Raw genomic sequence first — 14,695 nt, 5'->3', positions numbered from 1 at the left:
CAGACCAGATCTTACTTTCAGGTCAGGGGACTTGCATGTTCTGCGGTGAACCTGGATATATGCCATGCATTACAACATTTTGCAGCATTTGAAACAGACACGAATCTCCTCTACCTACCTACCTACCTACCTACCTACCTACTTATACATATGTTCATCTCGCCAGCGCGCAGAGACCCAGAGACCCAGCAGCCAGATTTTCTTGGCTCGCAAGTGCAGAACCTGAGCTGTCCTAGTTTTCAGGTACGGACGTTTTCGTGATCTCCAACTCTTAAAACTTATGATCGTCATGGCGGTGGACGAAAGTAGGAGCCAGCAAGTCCAAAACCACCGCATCACAGGCGATCAATCGGATTAATAGGCCAACGAACCTTCATGACTAGAGGGATGTTACGAAGTGGATCAAGCCACTCACCTCACTACACTACAATGGAACTAGTCTCTGTCTGCTAGTTAACATTTACAGTGTATGTAGGTATTAGTAGTTGGTATGACTAGGCATGACGATAAGGGGTCCAGCCTTAGATTTTTTTCCGCGGGCATCTCCCGTCGTCCCGTCAGAGCCGCTCCCATCCCATGCTCATCAAGCCCCCCCGTCGGCGGGAGGGGGAATCGTTGGCTTGATTGAGCGATTGAGCGATTGGGCGGTCACGATAGCCGCCACTTGTCTCCATTCAAAGCCTGCATTTCTTCGCCAGATTGCTTATTATTACCAGAAGCCAAGCAAATGAGCGCTGCCCGATCGCCGTCGATCAGCAGCCATTCACTCCTCTTCCTACTACGCACAATACCTAGACTGCCAAAGATACCTAGCTAGGTAGGTAGCACCGTAGCAACGAGGCGAACGCGCTGAGCACGTTGGCGTAACTACAACCTGGACTAGCTAGATCGTCCCTGAACTTGATCAATTGGCATTCGGCGCGTACCCAATTCGTCTCTGGTCTTTACTAGCCTCTCGTTTTGGTCGTGATCCTATCTTGCCTTGCTCTCTACAAGATATAAACTTAGGTACATATACGATTTCCTTTTTCGGTTTATAGGCGGCCTCCAACGCTTTACGATCCGAACCACTGGGATTTAGAAAGCGGCCGCAGACGGTACGCTGTTTTGTTTGCGCAGATGCGGTGTAATGTGAACTAAACCGGGTCTTCGAATAAGAAGAATACATCATATTGCATATTAACCTCGCCTGTTTCTCTTGCGCCTCGCGGTCACTAGAAGGCCATCAACGACGTGGTGCGGCCGAAGCGCTGCAGGCACGCCTGATCTACTTCTCCTCCCCTACCCAGTTAGCCAGCCAATCACCAACATTTGCTGCACCTGTTCTCCGAGACCGATGGCTCGGATGCGCTGTTGGCCCTCGTGTGGATTCTCACTACCCCGGGCGTTTCCCGTTCTCCTTTCTCGATATATATAGGTATCTTTCCTATACTACCTAATAGGTAGGTACCTTATAATATTTGGTTCGTCGGCTTCTCATACTGTATGTGCATAAACATGAGATAGATTTGAAAATTATCATTTCCCATAAGAAGAGTCATCGCGTACGTCTACGTTAGACCTCCCATTTCCACTTTATTACCCCCGTCGATGTTCAGTGATCCCTTCACCGCTGCGTGTTGTTGTCCTGACAGACGAATGACAACCGTGCTGGCTGGCTAGCCGGTTGCGCTCCCGCCTCTTACTTTTTCCCGCTACTTCATAAGTAACTAAGAAACACACACTTCTTCCTCCTTCTTGTCTCGCTCGCTTGCTCCCAAGTTTGCGAGGAAGATAAGTACATTACTGCAATCATGCCAGTGGAGATAGTCACCATAGTGAACTCTTCGGGGAAGATAATTAGCAATGTAAGTTAAGGTCGTCGGTTTTCCTAATTTCTAGCTTTATATCTCACATCTACTTCTACAACTCTTATTCCCGGCGCTACATCTACGGTATGGGTGTATCTCCACAGACGCCCCGCACAAAATATCGCTCCGCAGCCAAGCCCAGCTCTTCAAGCGAAGTCCGTATTTGTTGAATGTTCACAGCCTAATAATCGTTGCTTTTTCACAGGGTAGACACCTGTTAAACGTTCTAAAGGAGGCGAAGGCCTCTTACCAAGAGAAGAAAGCTGCTATCAAAGCAGAGCGTGCCGTCAAGCGCAGCGAGACTTTTGACGTGCCGCCTTCGCCGCGCTATTACGATGAAGTCGAATACGGTGACTGGCCTCGGCGGGCATCCCACGACGATGCCGCTTCCCAAGCGACATCTCGTAGGAGCTACGGATCTAAGAGATCTAAACAACGGTCCGCGTCGCAGACGAGACCGGCATTGACCGAGCGCAACCTCCAAACTCATAGCGAAGTCTCATCAACAGCTCCTTCGCGCCCCCCCGTTACCTATCGTTCACCATATGCGGAAACCGCCGGGAGAGATATGACATTGAGTCGTCCTACTCTGGCGCACGCGCCAACTATGCCCATCTACATCGACGAGCCTTCTATCGCGCCCTCGATGCACACTGTGACCGTGCCTCGATCGATTTCGGATCCGGCCTTGAGGGAGAAACGAAAGGAGATAGATATGGATCTGGCGTACGGAAATGTCCCTCCAGACCTAGAGGAGAGGATCGACCTAGATCCCGTCCACAAGGCCGCCCAGAAGGAGCGCAACGCGCTGGACTTGATTGGAAAGATAGAAAAGCTGCTTACGGAGGCCCAATGTTTACATCACACGGCGACTCACATCATCCAACACCTACAGGGGAATCCCGACGCTGCCGCCGCCGTCGCTCTCACACTCGCCGAACTATCTGCGCTACTAGGAAAGATGTCACCCTCTTTCTTATCTGTCCTCAAAGGCGGCAGTCCCGCGATCTTTGCCCTTCTCGCGAGCCCTCAGTTCCTAATCGCCGCAGGCGTGACGGTCGGGGTTACGGTTGTCATGTTCGGAGGCTGGAAGATCGTCAAGCGCGTCTCGGAGGCAGAGCCAATGGCCGCTACCCCGATGGCTTTCCCAGCATATCAGCCAGGCCCTGACGAAGCCGGTCGACACTATCCGGAGTCGGAAATAAGCGCCGGCTTTGACGAGGCTCTCGTCATCGAGGAGGAGTTGAGCAGTATCGAGAATTGGCGCCGAGGTATCACGCCGTTTGGCGAGGATGCGCAAGCCGACCTCGAGCTTATCAGCCCCGAAGCTGATCGCGCAATGCGCAATCAGTACGGTGGCGATGATACCCGCAGCGTTCGCACGACTAAGACTAGCCGAACAACAAAAACAAACAGGACAAGTAAAACGGCTAAAACGAGCAAGACGCATAAGAGCCGAAGGGATAGTACTGGAGATGGTCACACCGAGAAGGGGGCTGATAACGCAAGCGAGGCGGGAAGCCACCGGAGTCATCGGACCACCCAAAGTCACCGAAGTCATCGTACCGACAGAACCGATCGCACTACCAAATCCAAGCGACCTGAGAAGGTAGAAATTAAGGCGATCGATGACGGTCGTAGTGACCGGGATAACTCCATAAACGTGGTACTCCGCCCTAAAAAGGACAACATGCTCAAGTCCTTATTTAAGAAGAAGAAGGACCGGGAAGAAAAAGAGCGGGTTTACTCGGTGGTTCGGTAGTCATATGAAGTTCGATTCCTTTTCTTTCTACCTATACATTACAACAATAAGGGGGGTACCAGGCTCGAAGACATGTCAATTCATTATATGGGAGTTTTAGGGGACAACGTTTGAACGGGGCATGATGCATCTAGTGAGCGACCTCGCTGTGCAGGATCTGTTTATTAAAGGCGAAGACAATGTAAAGGGTGTCGTCAAGGTGTATGAATGGTATATTTCGAGTTTATAGCATCTAAGCATCGGCCGACGAACAACAATAAAGAAGTATATGTCTCACATGAACTTGACTGACAATATTGAATAAAAGCACCGCCTATCTACCTACTAGGTACTAGGGTATCTACCCTGGTACCTTATGTTGGCATCTATAGATATATTTTCACTTCGAAGCCTGTCAGTTAAATGTGTCTGCCATTTCTACAATACCCAGCCCACCACCTACCTACCTATTACCTAAGTAGATGTCTAGGTAGGACTTCTGACATATAATTATGTGTATAATACCTACCTAGCTAGATACCTACTAGGTATATACATAACCTTGGAAACTACGTGATTTAAGTGGTAGGTACTTTTATCTTAATTCTATACATAGCACACATTTTTCAGCTCTCTTCCAGCTATTCAAAAGTCGTTATCCCCGGAGCGTAGCTTCCAGTCATCATTTGTCTTGGTATAGAAGCGATGGATCGCTTGCATATCAGGTACCTACCTGCCTAGTCAGCTAGTATATTACGTGTATGATGGTTCTCCTCATTTCTGCAGGTTCAAAGCGCTGTAGTCCTACAAATTCTACAAGTAGAGAGAGTCCTAGAGGTTAAACTTTCGAAATTTCTTGTTCCTTAAGTGTTCTAGACCCAACGTTTCAGATGATTGCTCCATCACTTTCTTCAGCTAAATTATGTGGAGGCGGGAAGAAATCCACATGATTCGTATTCCTAGAAATTACTATACGTACTGTCTGCATACATTCCTCTTCGTGTGTTTTAAGGCCTTGATTCTCACAATCCTGTTAGCTCGAGGTGATAATTTCAGTATATCCTAATGAATCTTCATTCTGACTTGACCTTTGACAACGTAGACTTTGAATCGGGTTGAAACTGCTCGGGCACAGGACGGAAGTATCGAACAAAATACCACCTTATGATACAAAATACCAGCTACATTAGATCCCCCTGCGCTGCCAAGGTCCTATTCTAAGAACCATGATCTGTGGAAATTCCACGTCGGCTAGCGACCTCTGATTCGTCAATTATTCTACGAGTTCTCCTCTAATTGGCCTTCTCGAAAACCTCTTCCTGTTTCAATCGACTCCACTATAGTATTAGTGGTAGTTATGCAGCTACAATGTACAGTATGAAGGACCCTTACAGGGTCTTGCACAGCATACCGTCCGAAAACTTCGACAGCATCTTTTAGGCTGACGGCCCCCAATGTTGAACCAGATATTTAAAACTTGCCCATCCCCTGATGCGCAAAGAGTGGATTCGGCAGGGAGTTTGTTCTAGGTCTCTTGTCATGAAGCTGCTCTCTTTCCGCCCTTGATCCCCAATCTCAAACCTTCGTCGACATTACGCCTCTTCTTTCATTCATTTTCACTTTGGCAGGTTCCAATTCGCAGTCTTTGTGGACGAGATAACGTTATAACGTCACAACGTTATATCGTGATCCTGTCGATTGCCGAGGCGCGTACCAATCGCTGTTTTTCGTAGATTCTCCAGGAATTACGCAATACTAGTCGCTGTCGATCGCAGCTTTGACTTCCGAGCTCTCCACTCGTTTCCACGTTTGCTCGCTCCAGCTCATCTCAGAATGTCTGAAGACTCGGGCATCACGATTAACACAAACCACAATGGCGATCAGGGACATCACGTTCCTATCGACCAGAAGGGTTCGCACGTCGTCAACGAAGAGGAATACCCCATGTCACCACGGCGACAAACGGCAACGCCGAATCCCTTCAGCAGAAGAAACACGACGATGGATATAGATGACTATTTTGTGAGATTCCCACTCCCACTCCCGCTCCTAACCCCGCTAGTTTGTCGTGACTGCTAACCTTTTCTCCGATAGACGGGACCTCGCGATCTATCCAAGCATTCAAAATGGCCTCTATTCATGCAGATGCACGGCAGCATTCTCCCCAAAATGATCGTTCCGCTACTCGTCGTAGCTACCTGGGCAACTACTGTAACCGTTATATCAAAGCTGGTCCCAAACGTCAATTTGGGAATTAGTTCTATCCTGCTTACCATCACCGGTTTCGTCGTGGGCTTGGGCTTGTCTTTCCGTAGTTCGACTGCGTATGAGCGATACGCGGAGGGCAGGAAGTATTGGAGTCAGTTGATATTTACTAGTCAGGCGCTCGGAAGGGTGTTTTGGCTGAATGCTATCGAACGCGAGGGTACTAAGAAGGAGGACCTCCTAGCAAAATTGTAAGACCTCTTCACCTATTCCCAATTCACATCGGTTACCTAATCAAGGTCAGGACCGCCATGAACCTGATCGTGGCCTTCGCCGCAAGTATAAAGCATAAGCTTCGGTTCGAACCTTACACGTACTATGAAGACCTCGTGGACTTGGTCGATCATATTGATACTTTTGCCAAGTCCGCTACCGAGGAGCACGAGATGAGACCGAAGCCCGGGCTATTCAAGGCGATCGGAGAAAATTTAGGATTATCATTCGCGGCGTCCAACCCGCGGAAGCTGATGAAGAAAGCTCAAACCCCTCTCGGCAATCTTCCACTCGAGATCCTCTGTTACTTGACGGCTTATGTAGACGAACTCGCTACCGGCGGACAGCTACCTGTTGGAATGCAACAGACCGTCGCTTGTAAGTTTCCTAGGTTCGATTCCATCGTGTGCGCGAACCTGCTGACAGCTCCTCTGCAGATAACAGTCTCCAAGCATTAAACGACGTCATGGTCAACACGGAGCGTATCCTTAACACGCCTCTCCCCGTCGCCTACGCCATCGCCATCTCTCAGATTACCTGGCTTTACGTATTTCTCCTCCCGTTCCAACTACTCCTAGAGCTCGGCTGGATTACGATCCCGGCTACCGTCGCGGCGTCTTATATCATCCTCGGCATCTTCTTCATCGGGCACGAGATCGAGAATCCCTTCGGCAACGATGTCAACGATTTGCCCCTAGAGCTCTTCTGCCAGCAGATCGTAGAGGATATGGAAACCATCGCAGCGCGCCCCAAGCCGCGTGTATCGGAATGGGTCGACAACCCGAGGAACAAGGTCTTGTATCCCCATAGCGAGTCAACCTATGACGTATGGGTACAGCGGCCGGAGTCGGCGATCCGTAATGCGTTAAGAAATAGGCCGCACGCAGGATTTGACAAAGCGGAAAACAGCTCGAAGGGAAATCAGAGCGTATGAGTCCTCCATATTAATCTTCTCCGTCGACGGCATTCCCCATTCTATTTTCTTTGTTTCTAGTTTTCTTCGTAACTATTTCTGGCTTGAAATATCATATGGCAGAGGGTATTCAAATATGTTTTTATAATCGTTGATCGGACAGGGCAAAAAAAAATGAGACTCCGGCGGTATATTGATTTTTGTCGTTAGGTTTAGCGGGACTGCATTAAAAGTACTACCTGTATATACCTTAGGTACCTATCTAGAGGTAGGTATAAGATAAATACTAGGTACATAAAGTTTATTTACAAGGTACCTATTATGTAGTTCTGTTGTTGTTTGTGGGATTCATGCTGCTATCGTGAATGAACCCCGCTAACATTTTATTAGTTCAGTTCATATTAACCTTGGAAACCTTCAGTATAAACCCGTGGATTTTAGTAGGTACAATACTAGGTGTAGTTAGGAAGTACTTAGTAGGTACCAGTACCTACCCCCAATAAAATATTATGGCATGTCTTCATCACGATCTATCACAATTTATCTCTATCACGAATCAAACATACCACCAACTCATTAGTAGGCGTATGATTTGCCACCACTCTGGAATGTATCATGGCACACTCTTTTGTAGTGTCCCATCTGCAATCTTTCCTCGGCGCTCTTTAATACGATTTCCTTCAATCCACTCCAAATATTTGTTTCGCCGGAATCGCAGCATGGATTCAAATGATGCAACGAACGGAAAAGATAGGCTGAAGAGGCGATCTGTCGCCGGGTCATTTCTCTTCAAAATCCCCGACGGTCTTGACAAGCCAGTTCAAGTCGCCCTGTTCAGACGTAGTGGAAAGGTTAGCACCTACCAACATAAACTGGCGCCTATATCTGGTAGTGTCGAAAAGAACGACGCAAGCCCATATGCTACAGCGTTGCGGGAGATCAACGAGGAGACTGGTCTCACTCTCTCTTCGATCGAACTTCTTCGAGTTGGCAAGCCTTACACCTTTATCGATGAATCTATCGGTCGTGAGTGGACTATTAACCCCTTCGGCTTCCGCCTTAAAGAAAAGATCGAAGGAGGCAAAGGTGAAGATGGAATCACAATCGACTGGGAGCACGATGGATTTCAATGGTTTGACCCTTTACAAGTAAGGGAATCGGACGAATTTGGTGGCGTGCCAAAACTCGTAAATAGCCTGCGTAGGGTATGGCCCGAGTATGATCTAGGACGCCACGCGGGTAAGGCCTTCACATTCGGCTTACAGAGGCTACGGGACGATCACGAAAGTGGCGCTAGGCAGCTCGCCGAAAAAGCACTTTCTATCCTAAAAACTCTGATCTTGGAAATGAAACCCGACGTTATCGATGATACCTGGTGGGCGAATGTTCGGATGGCCGCGTGGCATATTTGCAAGGCCCGCGAGAGTATGGGCGCCGCAATTACAACTGCCATCGTCAAAGCCCTCGATCAGATCGAGGCCGTGATTAATCAAGATATTCCGCCACCAGAAAAGCTCCGGCAGATGATCGAATCTATTGATGACCAGCTGACCCGGCGTAAGTCCACGACCGACTATATCCGCGATACATTTATCAACTATCTCCGTCAGAATGTCATCAAAACTACAGAGCCGAAGAAGACGATCCGCGTCCTAACCCTATCCTCGAGCTCTACAATATCGGCATGTCTATTACAGGCCGCTGCCAACTTGGGTGTCTCGCTCGACCTTCGTATCTTGGAATCAAGACCCCTCTGCGAAGGTGTGGCCCTGGCCTCAAAGTTACTCAAACTTCGTGACGAATCCATAGACTTTACTGTGACGCTATATACAGACGCTTCGATGGCTCTGGCGGCCGACGCAGTTGATGTCGTTGTGCTCGGTGCCGATCGCATCAGTGCTACAGGCGATGTCAGCAATGTGAGTCGATGTATTTCTCTATTCTGCTACTCATACTTTCCCTCTTTGCCCCACAATGGTTTGTGAGGGACCCTACAGTGATTTCCATTGCGAATTTTATCTAGACACTAACAATACAATTAGAAAATCGGATCGTTGCCCGTTGTTCTAAGCCAAAGGCATGTCGCCCCCAATGCAAAAGTAGTAATACTAAGCGAAACCGAGAAGATAGCCTGTCCAGGCCTGGCGGAGGAGCACACGGTAGAAGACAACGACCCAGCGGAGGTGACGCAAGCTTGGAGGAAGGACGCTAAAAGTTTTGAAGTTATAGAAGACGTCCTGACTGATACTCAGAGCAACGCAACGCGAAATATCCAAGTACGCAACACGTATTTTGAATGGGTTCCTGCTCACTTTATACACGGATACCTCACCGATGAAGGGCTTTGGTCTGTCCAAGATATTGCTAAGAGATCGAGTTGGATTGGCGACGAGATGGACAGATTCTTTAAGAATCTTTAGTCTGATGAGATGGAGGATGGCTACGTCAAACTCTCACGTAATTCGTGTATTTTATGGCATAGTTTGGACATCGATGCTCTATTTGTCTGGCATGTATCACATGCTACTTATACAGCAAGAGGATGGTATCTTAAACGCATATCGGCTTACGACGACTACTATCTATATTAGGCAACTGGCAAGGGCAAATTAGATCGAGCTGGATTTGGTGTCGAAAATTGAGTACCTTGCTGGACGTTATCGACATTACAAGTATAAGCTCTGCCCGCTTCGTATTGCTAGCAGACATTTATTATATCTACTAGGTACCTACACCTAAGTATTTGAATAATTCTTCTAGTCGAATTACTTTTTTTTCCATGACGAGAAAAGTTCATTTGATGGCGTTCATATTAACTATATTATAAAGTTCTTCTTGGTTCTTGCAATTGGTTAAGGCATGATGAACTTTAATCTTGGAAAAGACTTGATATTCTTTTCCGCAAAAGCTACCATTAAAACCAGAACCTCCATATAAACCAAGAGACTGAAAACTATTTTATCGTGTAAATATTATACATATAGTCTGGCTTACAGCACACTTAGCAGACTCCGCTCGGGATTGTGTTGCTTCCCGTGCGTCTGCTGCTCGAGTATGCGGCACCTTGACCAAGACCCCTCTTAGCGAAGGCAGTCCAGCTAAAAATTGGATTGTTAGTTACAGCGCGGCCTAGGTGGGAGGAGAGTTACTTACAGCTCGCAGACATTTTCGCCGCCGGTCAATGCCTGGTCGGCGTCGATAATGGCATCACGTCCCTGGATGAAGTTGGGGTTGCATGGTTGGCTGGGAGATATAATGTTAGTCTCTACCTATTCCCGAGTCAACGTGATCTGGATCACTTACATGGCCATAGCATCAACCACAAGCTTGAGGGTCAGGTATTTTCCGTCGGTCGGGACGCCTTTGCTGTCGAACTCGGGCTTGGCACCGTCGTTCTTGCCGTGCTTGTCGATGAGGTTCCATAGGACTTCGTATAGGATCGTGGCCCACACCTCACCGATATCGTGTACCTCGTTGTACGTGTTGAGCGTCGTGTACTGGTACGGGTTGGTATTGAGGTTGGTCGAGTACAAGTAGTTTCGGATGCCTTCGGGTTTGTTGTAGACCCAGGCGCCTAGACTGTAATCGGTTGTTCGGGTGTCGCCAGGCTGTAGGCGGATGGCTGTTGCGAAGAAGTCACCCCAGCCCTCGCCCATACCGCCGGACTCGAGCGCGTTCAGACAATTGGAGTTGGCGGGGCCGCCGGTTAGACGGTTAGACACTGTTACCAGAAGAGAAGGTTAGCTAGATCGGCCCTCTGACGCTCAAGCTCTCTACTGATGCCCAGGCGAGATTGGCAAATACGTTGGCTACTTACATCCGTGGCTGTATTCGTGGATGATCACACCAGCTTCGAAGGCACAATCCCTGTAGGGGGTTGACTGAGTCCAGATGTACATCCTCATACGTCCGTTTTGTCCGTCGGGGGGCGTGGCGAAGTTGGCATTGTTGGTGCCGGAGCCGTCTTGCGAGTTGAGAATGACGAAGTCGTTGCCCTTGCCGCCTTGTCCGTTATTGTTCGACTCGAAGTTGCCTGCCGCCTCAGTGAAGCCGAGGTCGTACAACAGGTCATGGTAGGTGTTCGCTGTATAAAAGAGTTGGGCGACTGAAGCATCCGCGTAGGTTGAAGGCGGAGTTAATGTCGCATCCCACTTGTATTCGAACTTAAGAGACGAGCTTGTCGGGCGGTAGTTGTTAAGGTAATCCGAACCTCCGTCAGGGTTGGTCTGCGCGATACCGTTGTCTGTCGATAAGTTTCAATGTTAGTCACCGTCTCCCCCTAAAAGTCCATGCATAGACCGCCTACACGAACAAGGAGGTTGCTAATTTGGGTATTGACTTACTTCCGCGAGTTGTCGTATAGTTGGTCTTTCCGTCCGATAGCCACGTGAACTCGGACGTCTTCAGGTCCCACGGGTCTGTTACAACCTTGCGAGAGCCCACGTCAGGGTCATTTACTCCCCACGGACTAGTCGAACATTAGGGGACAATAGCTTAGTTGGGGGGAACCAACTTCACTTACTAGACAAGGTACGAAGCTTCGGCAACATAGTCGACCACACCATGAACTTCCTCGTTGGTGTTCGCATCAACGTACGACAATAGCCAGTTGTCGAGGATATCCGTCTCTACCCTCCACGTCAAGGCTAGGCTGCCATCGGACTTGACAAAGTAGACCAGGCGAGCCTCGGGGTCTTTCTGAGCACCCGAAGTCCCCTTGAGGGTGTAAATCTCGGTTCCCTCAGCGGCCTCCGCGGAAGCTTCTCCGGTCACCGGCAACTCGAGAACCTTGGTGGCTCCCGCGAGCGCCTGCGTGGGTTCCGAGAAAGCTCGCTTCTTCAGTGGGCTCTCTTCGGGAATAGATCCCGTGAAAAATGAGTTACCGTATGAGAAAACGGTGCCGTCGGAGGCGATCTAATGAAGGTTAGTACCAGATAGTAAATTTCCCGCGTGGTGAATCGCTATGGAGACTCACGTTGACGTTGAAGTCAGCATTATCAATGTCCAAACCATGCGCGGTCTGCTTGAAGTTGACATGCGCTATGCCGTTGTTGCCGACGTAGTGGTCGTCGACCAGGCGGAAAGTAGCGCCCGGGGCGATACTCTTTACAAGCTCGGTCGCGGTGTCGACGTACGAATCGCGTTTGAGAAGGCTGGCAGCTTTGTTAGAGCTCGTCGCCGTCTTGTTGCTGTATTCAGCCGTCTCTTTGAGGCGGAATGAGTTGAGGTCTACCGTCCGACGTCGGAGCCCGGCCTTGTAGGGCTGGGCAGGGTGGGCGTGCGCGGGGAGTGACGCGCCGAGAAGGCCGAGCAGTAGCAGAGATCTCATCATGGCGAAGAGGGAGCAGCAGAGATGGCTTGAGACGCTTGAGCTTGTCGGTGATTCTACGACAGCCCGGCGTCGAACCTTATATAGCTCGCGAAGCCTGAAATTCGGCTTGGACCTCGACACTCATCATCACCGAGCTTCCTCTTTGGAGGAGGTTCGTGATCATCGATAGACATGGTGCTTATCGGCAGGGTTGGGGTCGAGCAAGCCTCGCCTTGCCCCGCTGACCGCGGTCGTGTGCCATCACTCGGGCGACTTCTTCGCGCAAGCTCTGCTGCTAAAGAATGTCTTCTAGGTACCTACCTCTACTATGCTTGTCCTGATGCCATTGGCAGCGATGCACGAGAAGCTTGATAACCTCCCCCCTGCCCGATACGAGTTCACGAAAGGAAAGTGATTATCGGTTGCAGCGACATACCGCACGTCTTGACAGGGGCCTATGACGTTCGGAGCAGGTCCCTAGACGCGGTAGACCGGCTTGCTGGCATGCCAAGCCATCGGAGAGACGAGTGGGACGAAATAGCGCCGGATTGGTGTATTGGGAAGCTTCAATTCTATGCTGCGGCAGACCTTGCAGAAGAGTTTCGGTGCTTAGGTACGGATTTTACTCGATATAGGTTTGGCAATAATGGTAGGACCTCTCCTATTCCCGAGACGGGCTCATCGTTGAAATTTGTCTAGATAGGTAGATGCCGAGAATCAGCGTAATTGGGGTTGCTGAGGCGCGACGAGTGGGATGCAGACGGCTCTGCGAAATTCCCATGGCAAATTATTCGGTATCTGGCTGCAGAGGCCTAGGCAATCTAACTCTACGGTCGTCAATACGTTAATACGGTTGGAACTTGAACATGGGACGAACCGGCTGCCAATTTGAGAATGTCTATTCTGTTCACGATGTCTTGAGCAGACCTCTTGACCATGGCACATTCTTGTCAAGGCCTAGTCCATAAATCTCCTGGTATTCTGAGAGGCCGGCCTTGGCGCATCGGCTGACCCTTCGCTGTGCCAATGTCGCAATCTCCAGCTTGGCAGACAAGGAAGCACAATGGCGCCTCGTAGGTATGTAGGTATGTACATACGGCTTGTCAAGATAAGGAAAACTCAGCCCGGCAGATGGAACATGCGTTGCCTAGCTGGGAGGTAACTCTCGACATTAACGCATATTGTTAAGAGATCAATATATTATAGCGAGTCTTGGCTATGGGATAGTCGCGCTTAAATATGTGGTCGATACGACCCTGAAGCTTTGGGATTGGCCCGGCCTTGATTCTCTCATCTCGCAGACCTTCCTAGAGAAGTAAGCCAACCGAAGCTTGAACCGTGGTATCAAGATTGACCCAAAGCTCGAATAAGATACGAAGCAATTATCTGTCTGTCAGCTAGCAGTCAACCTACCTACCTACCTACCTACCTAGTTAACTCTACCTAATCGTCCAAGAATTTCGTGTTTTCTGCGGGTTTGGTCACATGCCACCTATAGCGAAGTCACAAATGCATCCATGGCGGCGCATAACATACCTACCCAGCTAGGTATCCTAGGGGCGATCCTGGGCGGTACGAACAGCCCTGGAGCCCTGATTCTCCGCATAGCTATTACCTTATTTCCCCGGATAGCGGCGCATAAAAATGCCCGCGAATCAACTTACTGCTTACCTGCCTACTTACTATCTACTAATAGGTAGGTAGATACTTAGGTAGATATGTAATTGTAGTCCTAGACTCCAACGTTGCACGGTTATGATTCGTTGTAGCAGCTGTGCCACTAACCCACTGCTGCGTACCTGGGTAGTTTGAGAGGCTGCCGGGTAACATACCACTGTTACCGGTGCGCCTCCCGGGTCTAGTAGGTACCTAGGCAGTTTAATCCCCGATATCGTAATCTTGGCATACATATAGATCTCTATCTAGGTAGTGAACATTCACGTCAGCATTATCAAGGCACGGCTTCTGCTCTCAACTTGAGTCCTGGGCAAGCTGAGCTAACCCGGAGTCCTTGGAGAAAATCGACCTCTTTCACCGACGCTCGCGTTGAGCTCTTCCCCACTTCGCAACATCTTGTATTTTTGTCCCTAGTGCCTAAGTACCTGTATGGTAGGTATCGCATTGCCAACCTAGGCACATCCTGTATATGGCGGCACCATCCGACATCTTGCAACTGCCTCATCTGCTTAGTTCTAGCATGTTATAACGCCCAGGAGTTAACTTGGCAAGTTCGTAAATGCTAATTACCTCGGTAGGTACATACCTACCTCGTAGGCATTAGCTAGGTAGATTGCCAACAGGACGAAATGGCTCCTATATTGGTATATTTTTTTCTCGTAATAATCACGGACCATCTATTCCTAGAAAGCGTCCTTCATATACTATGGGCGGCCTGATTCTAG

The 14,695-nt window shown here is 49.2% G+C and overlaps 4 protein-coding genes across 4 annotated transcripts; 3 read left to right on the top strand and 1 right to left on the bottom strand.

Moving 5' to 3' along the window:
• Positions 1-1,793: 1,793 nt before the first annotated feature.
• Positions 1,794-3,921, top strand: GGS22DRAFT_154043 (uncharacterized protein; the record flags this gene model as incomplete). Its single annotated transcript, XM_047959963.1, has 2 exons — positions 1,794-1,847; positions 2,056-3,921. The coding sequence occupies 2 exons, from the start codon at positions 1,794-1,796 to the stop codon at positions 3,610-3,612; spliced, it is 1,611 nt and encodes a 536-aa protein (XP_047821529.1). The 3' UTR covers positions 3,613-3,921.
• A 1,029-nt stretch (positions 3,922-4,950) lies between these two features.
• On the top strand, positions 4,951-7,409 carry GGS22DRAFT_154040 (UPF0187-domain-containing protein). The gene is made up of 4 exons (XM_047959962.1): positions 4,951-5,613; positions 5,686-6,047; positions 6,101-6,447; positions 6,507-7,409. Exons 1-4 carry the CDS (start codon positions 5,425-5,427, stop codon positions 7,001-7,003), a joined length of 1,395 nt encoding a protein of 464 aa, XP_047821528.1. The 5' UTR covers positions 4,951-5,424; the 3' UTR covers positions 7,004-7,409.
• A 105-nt stretch (positions 7,410-7,514) lies between these two features.
• Positions 7,515-9,751, top strand: GGS22DRAFT_154035 (nagb/rpia/CoA transferase-like protein). The gene is made up of 2 exons (XM_047959961.1): positions 7,515-8,901; positions 9,025-9,751. Exons 1-2 carry the CDS (start codon positions 7,570-7,572, stop codon positions 9,400-9,402), a joined length of 1,710 nt encoding a protein of 569 aa, XP_047821527.1. The 5' UTR covers positions 7,515-7,569; the 3' UTR covers positions 9,403-9,751.
• Positions 9,752-9,763: 12 nt separating this feature from the next.
• On the bottom strand, positions 9,764-12,555 carry GGS22DRAFT_87901 (elastinolytic metallo proteinase Mep). The gene is made up of 7 exons (XM_047968323.1): positions 11,958-12,555; positions 11,505-11,896; positions 11,326-11,450; positions 10,800-11,225; positions 10,286-10,703; positions 10,136-10,225; positions 9,764-10,080 (listed from the first exon to the last, which is right to left on the bottom strand). Exons 1-7 carry the CDS (start codon positions 12,312-12,314, stop codon positions 9,984-9,986), a joined length of 1,905 nt encoding a protein of 634 aa, XP_047821526.1. The 5' UTR covers positions 12,315-12,555; the 3' UTR covers positions 9,764-9,983.
• Between the last annotated feature and the right edge of the window lie 2,140 nt (positions 12,556-14,695).

This window comes from Annulohypoxylon maeteangense (assembly GCF_022496945.1).
Source record: "Annulohypoxylon maeteangense strain CBS 123835 unplaced genomic scaffold GGS22scaffold_3, whole genome shotgun sequence".
Taxonomy (NCBI): Eukaryota; Fungi; Ascomycota; class Sordariomycetes; order Xylariales; family Hypoxylaceae; genus Annulohypoxylon; species Annulohypoxylon maeteangense.
The sequence above is the reverse complement of the archived record's forward strand: the minus strand, read 5'-3'. Positions and strand labels throughout refer to the sequence as shown.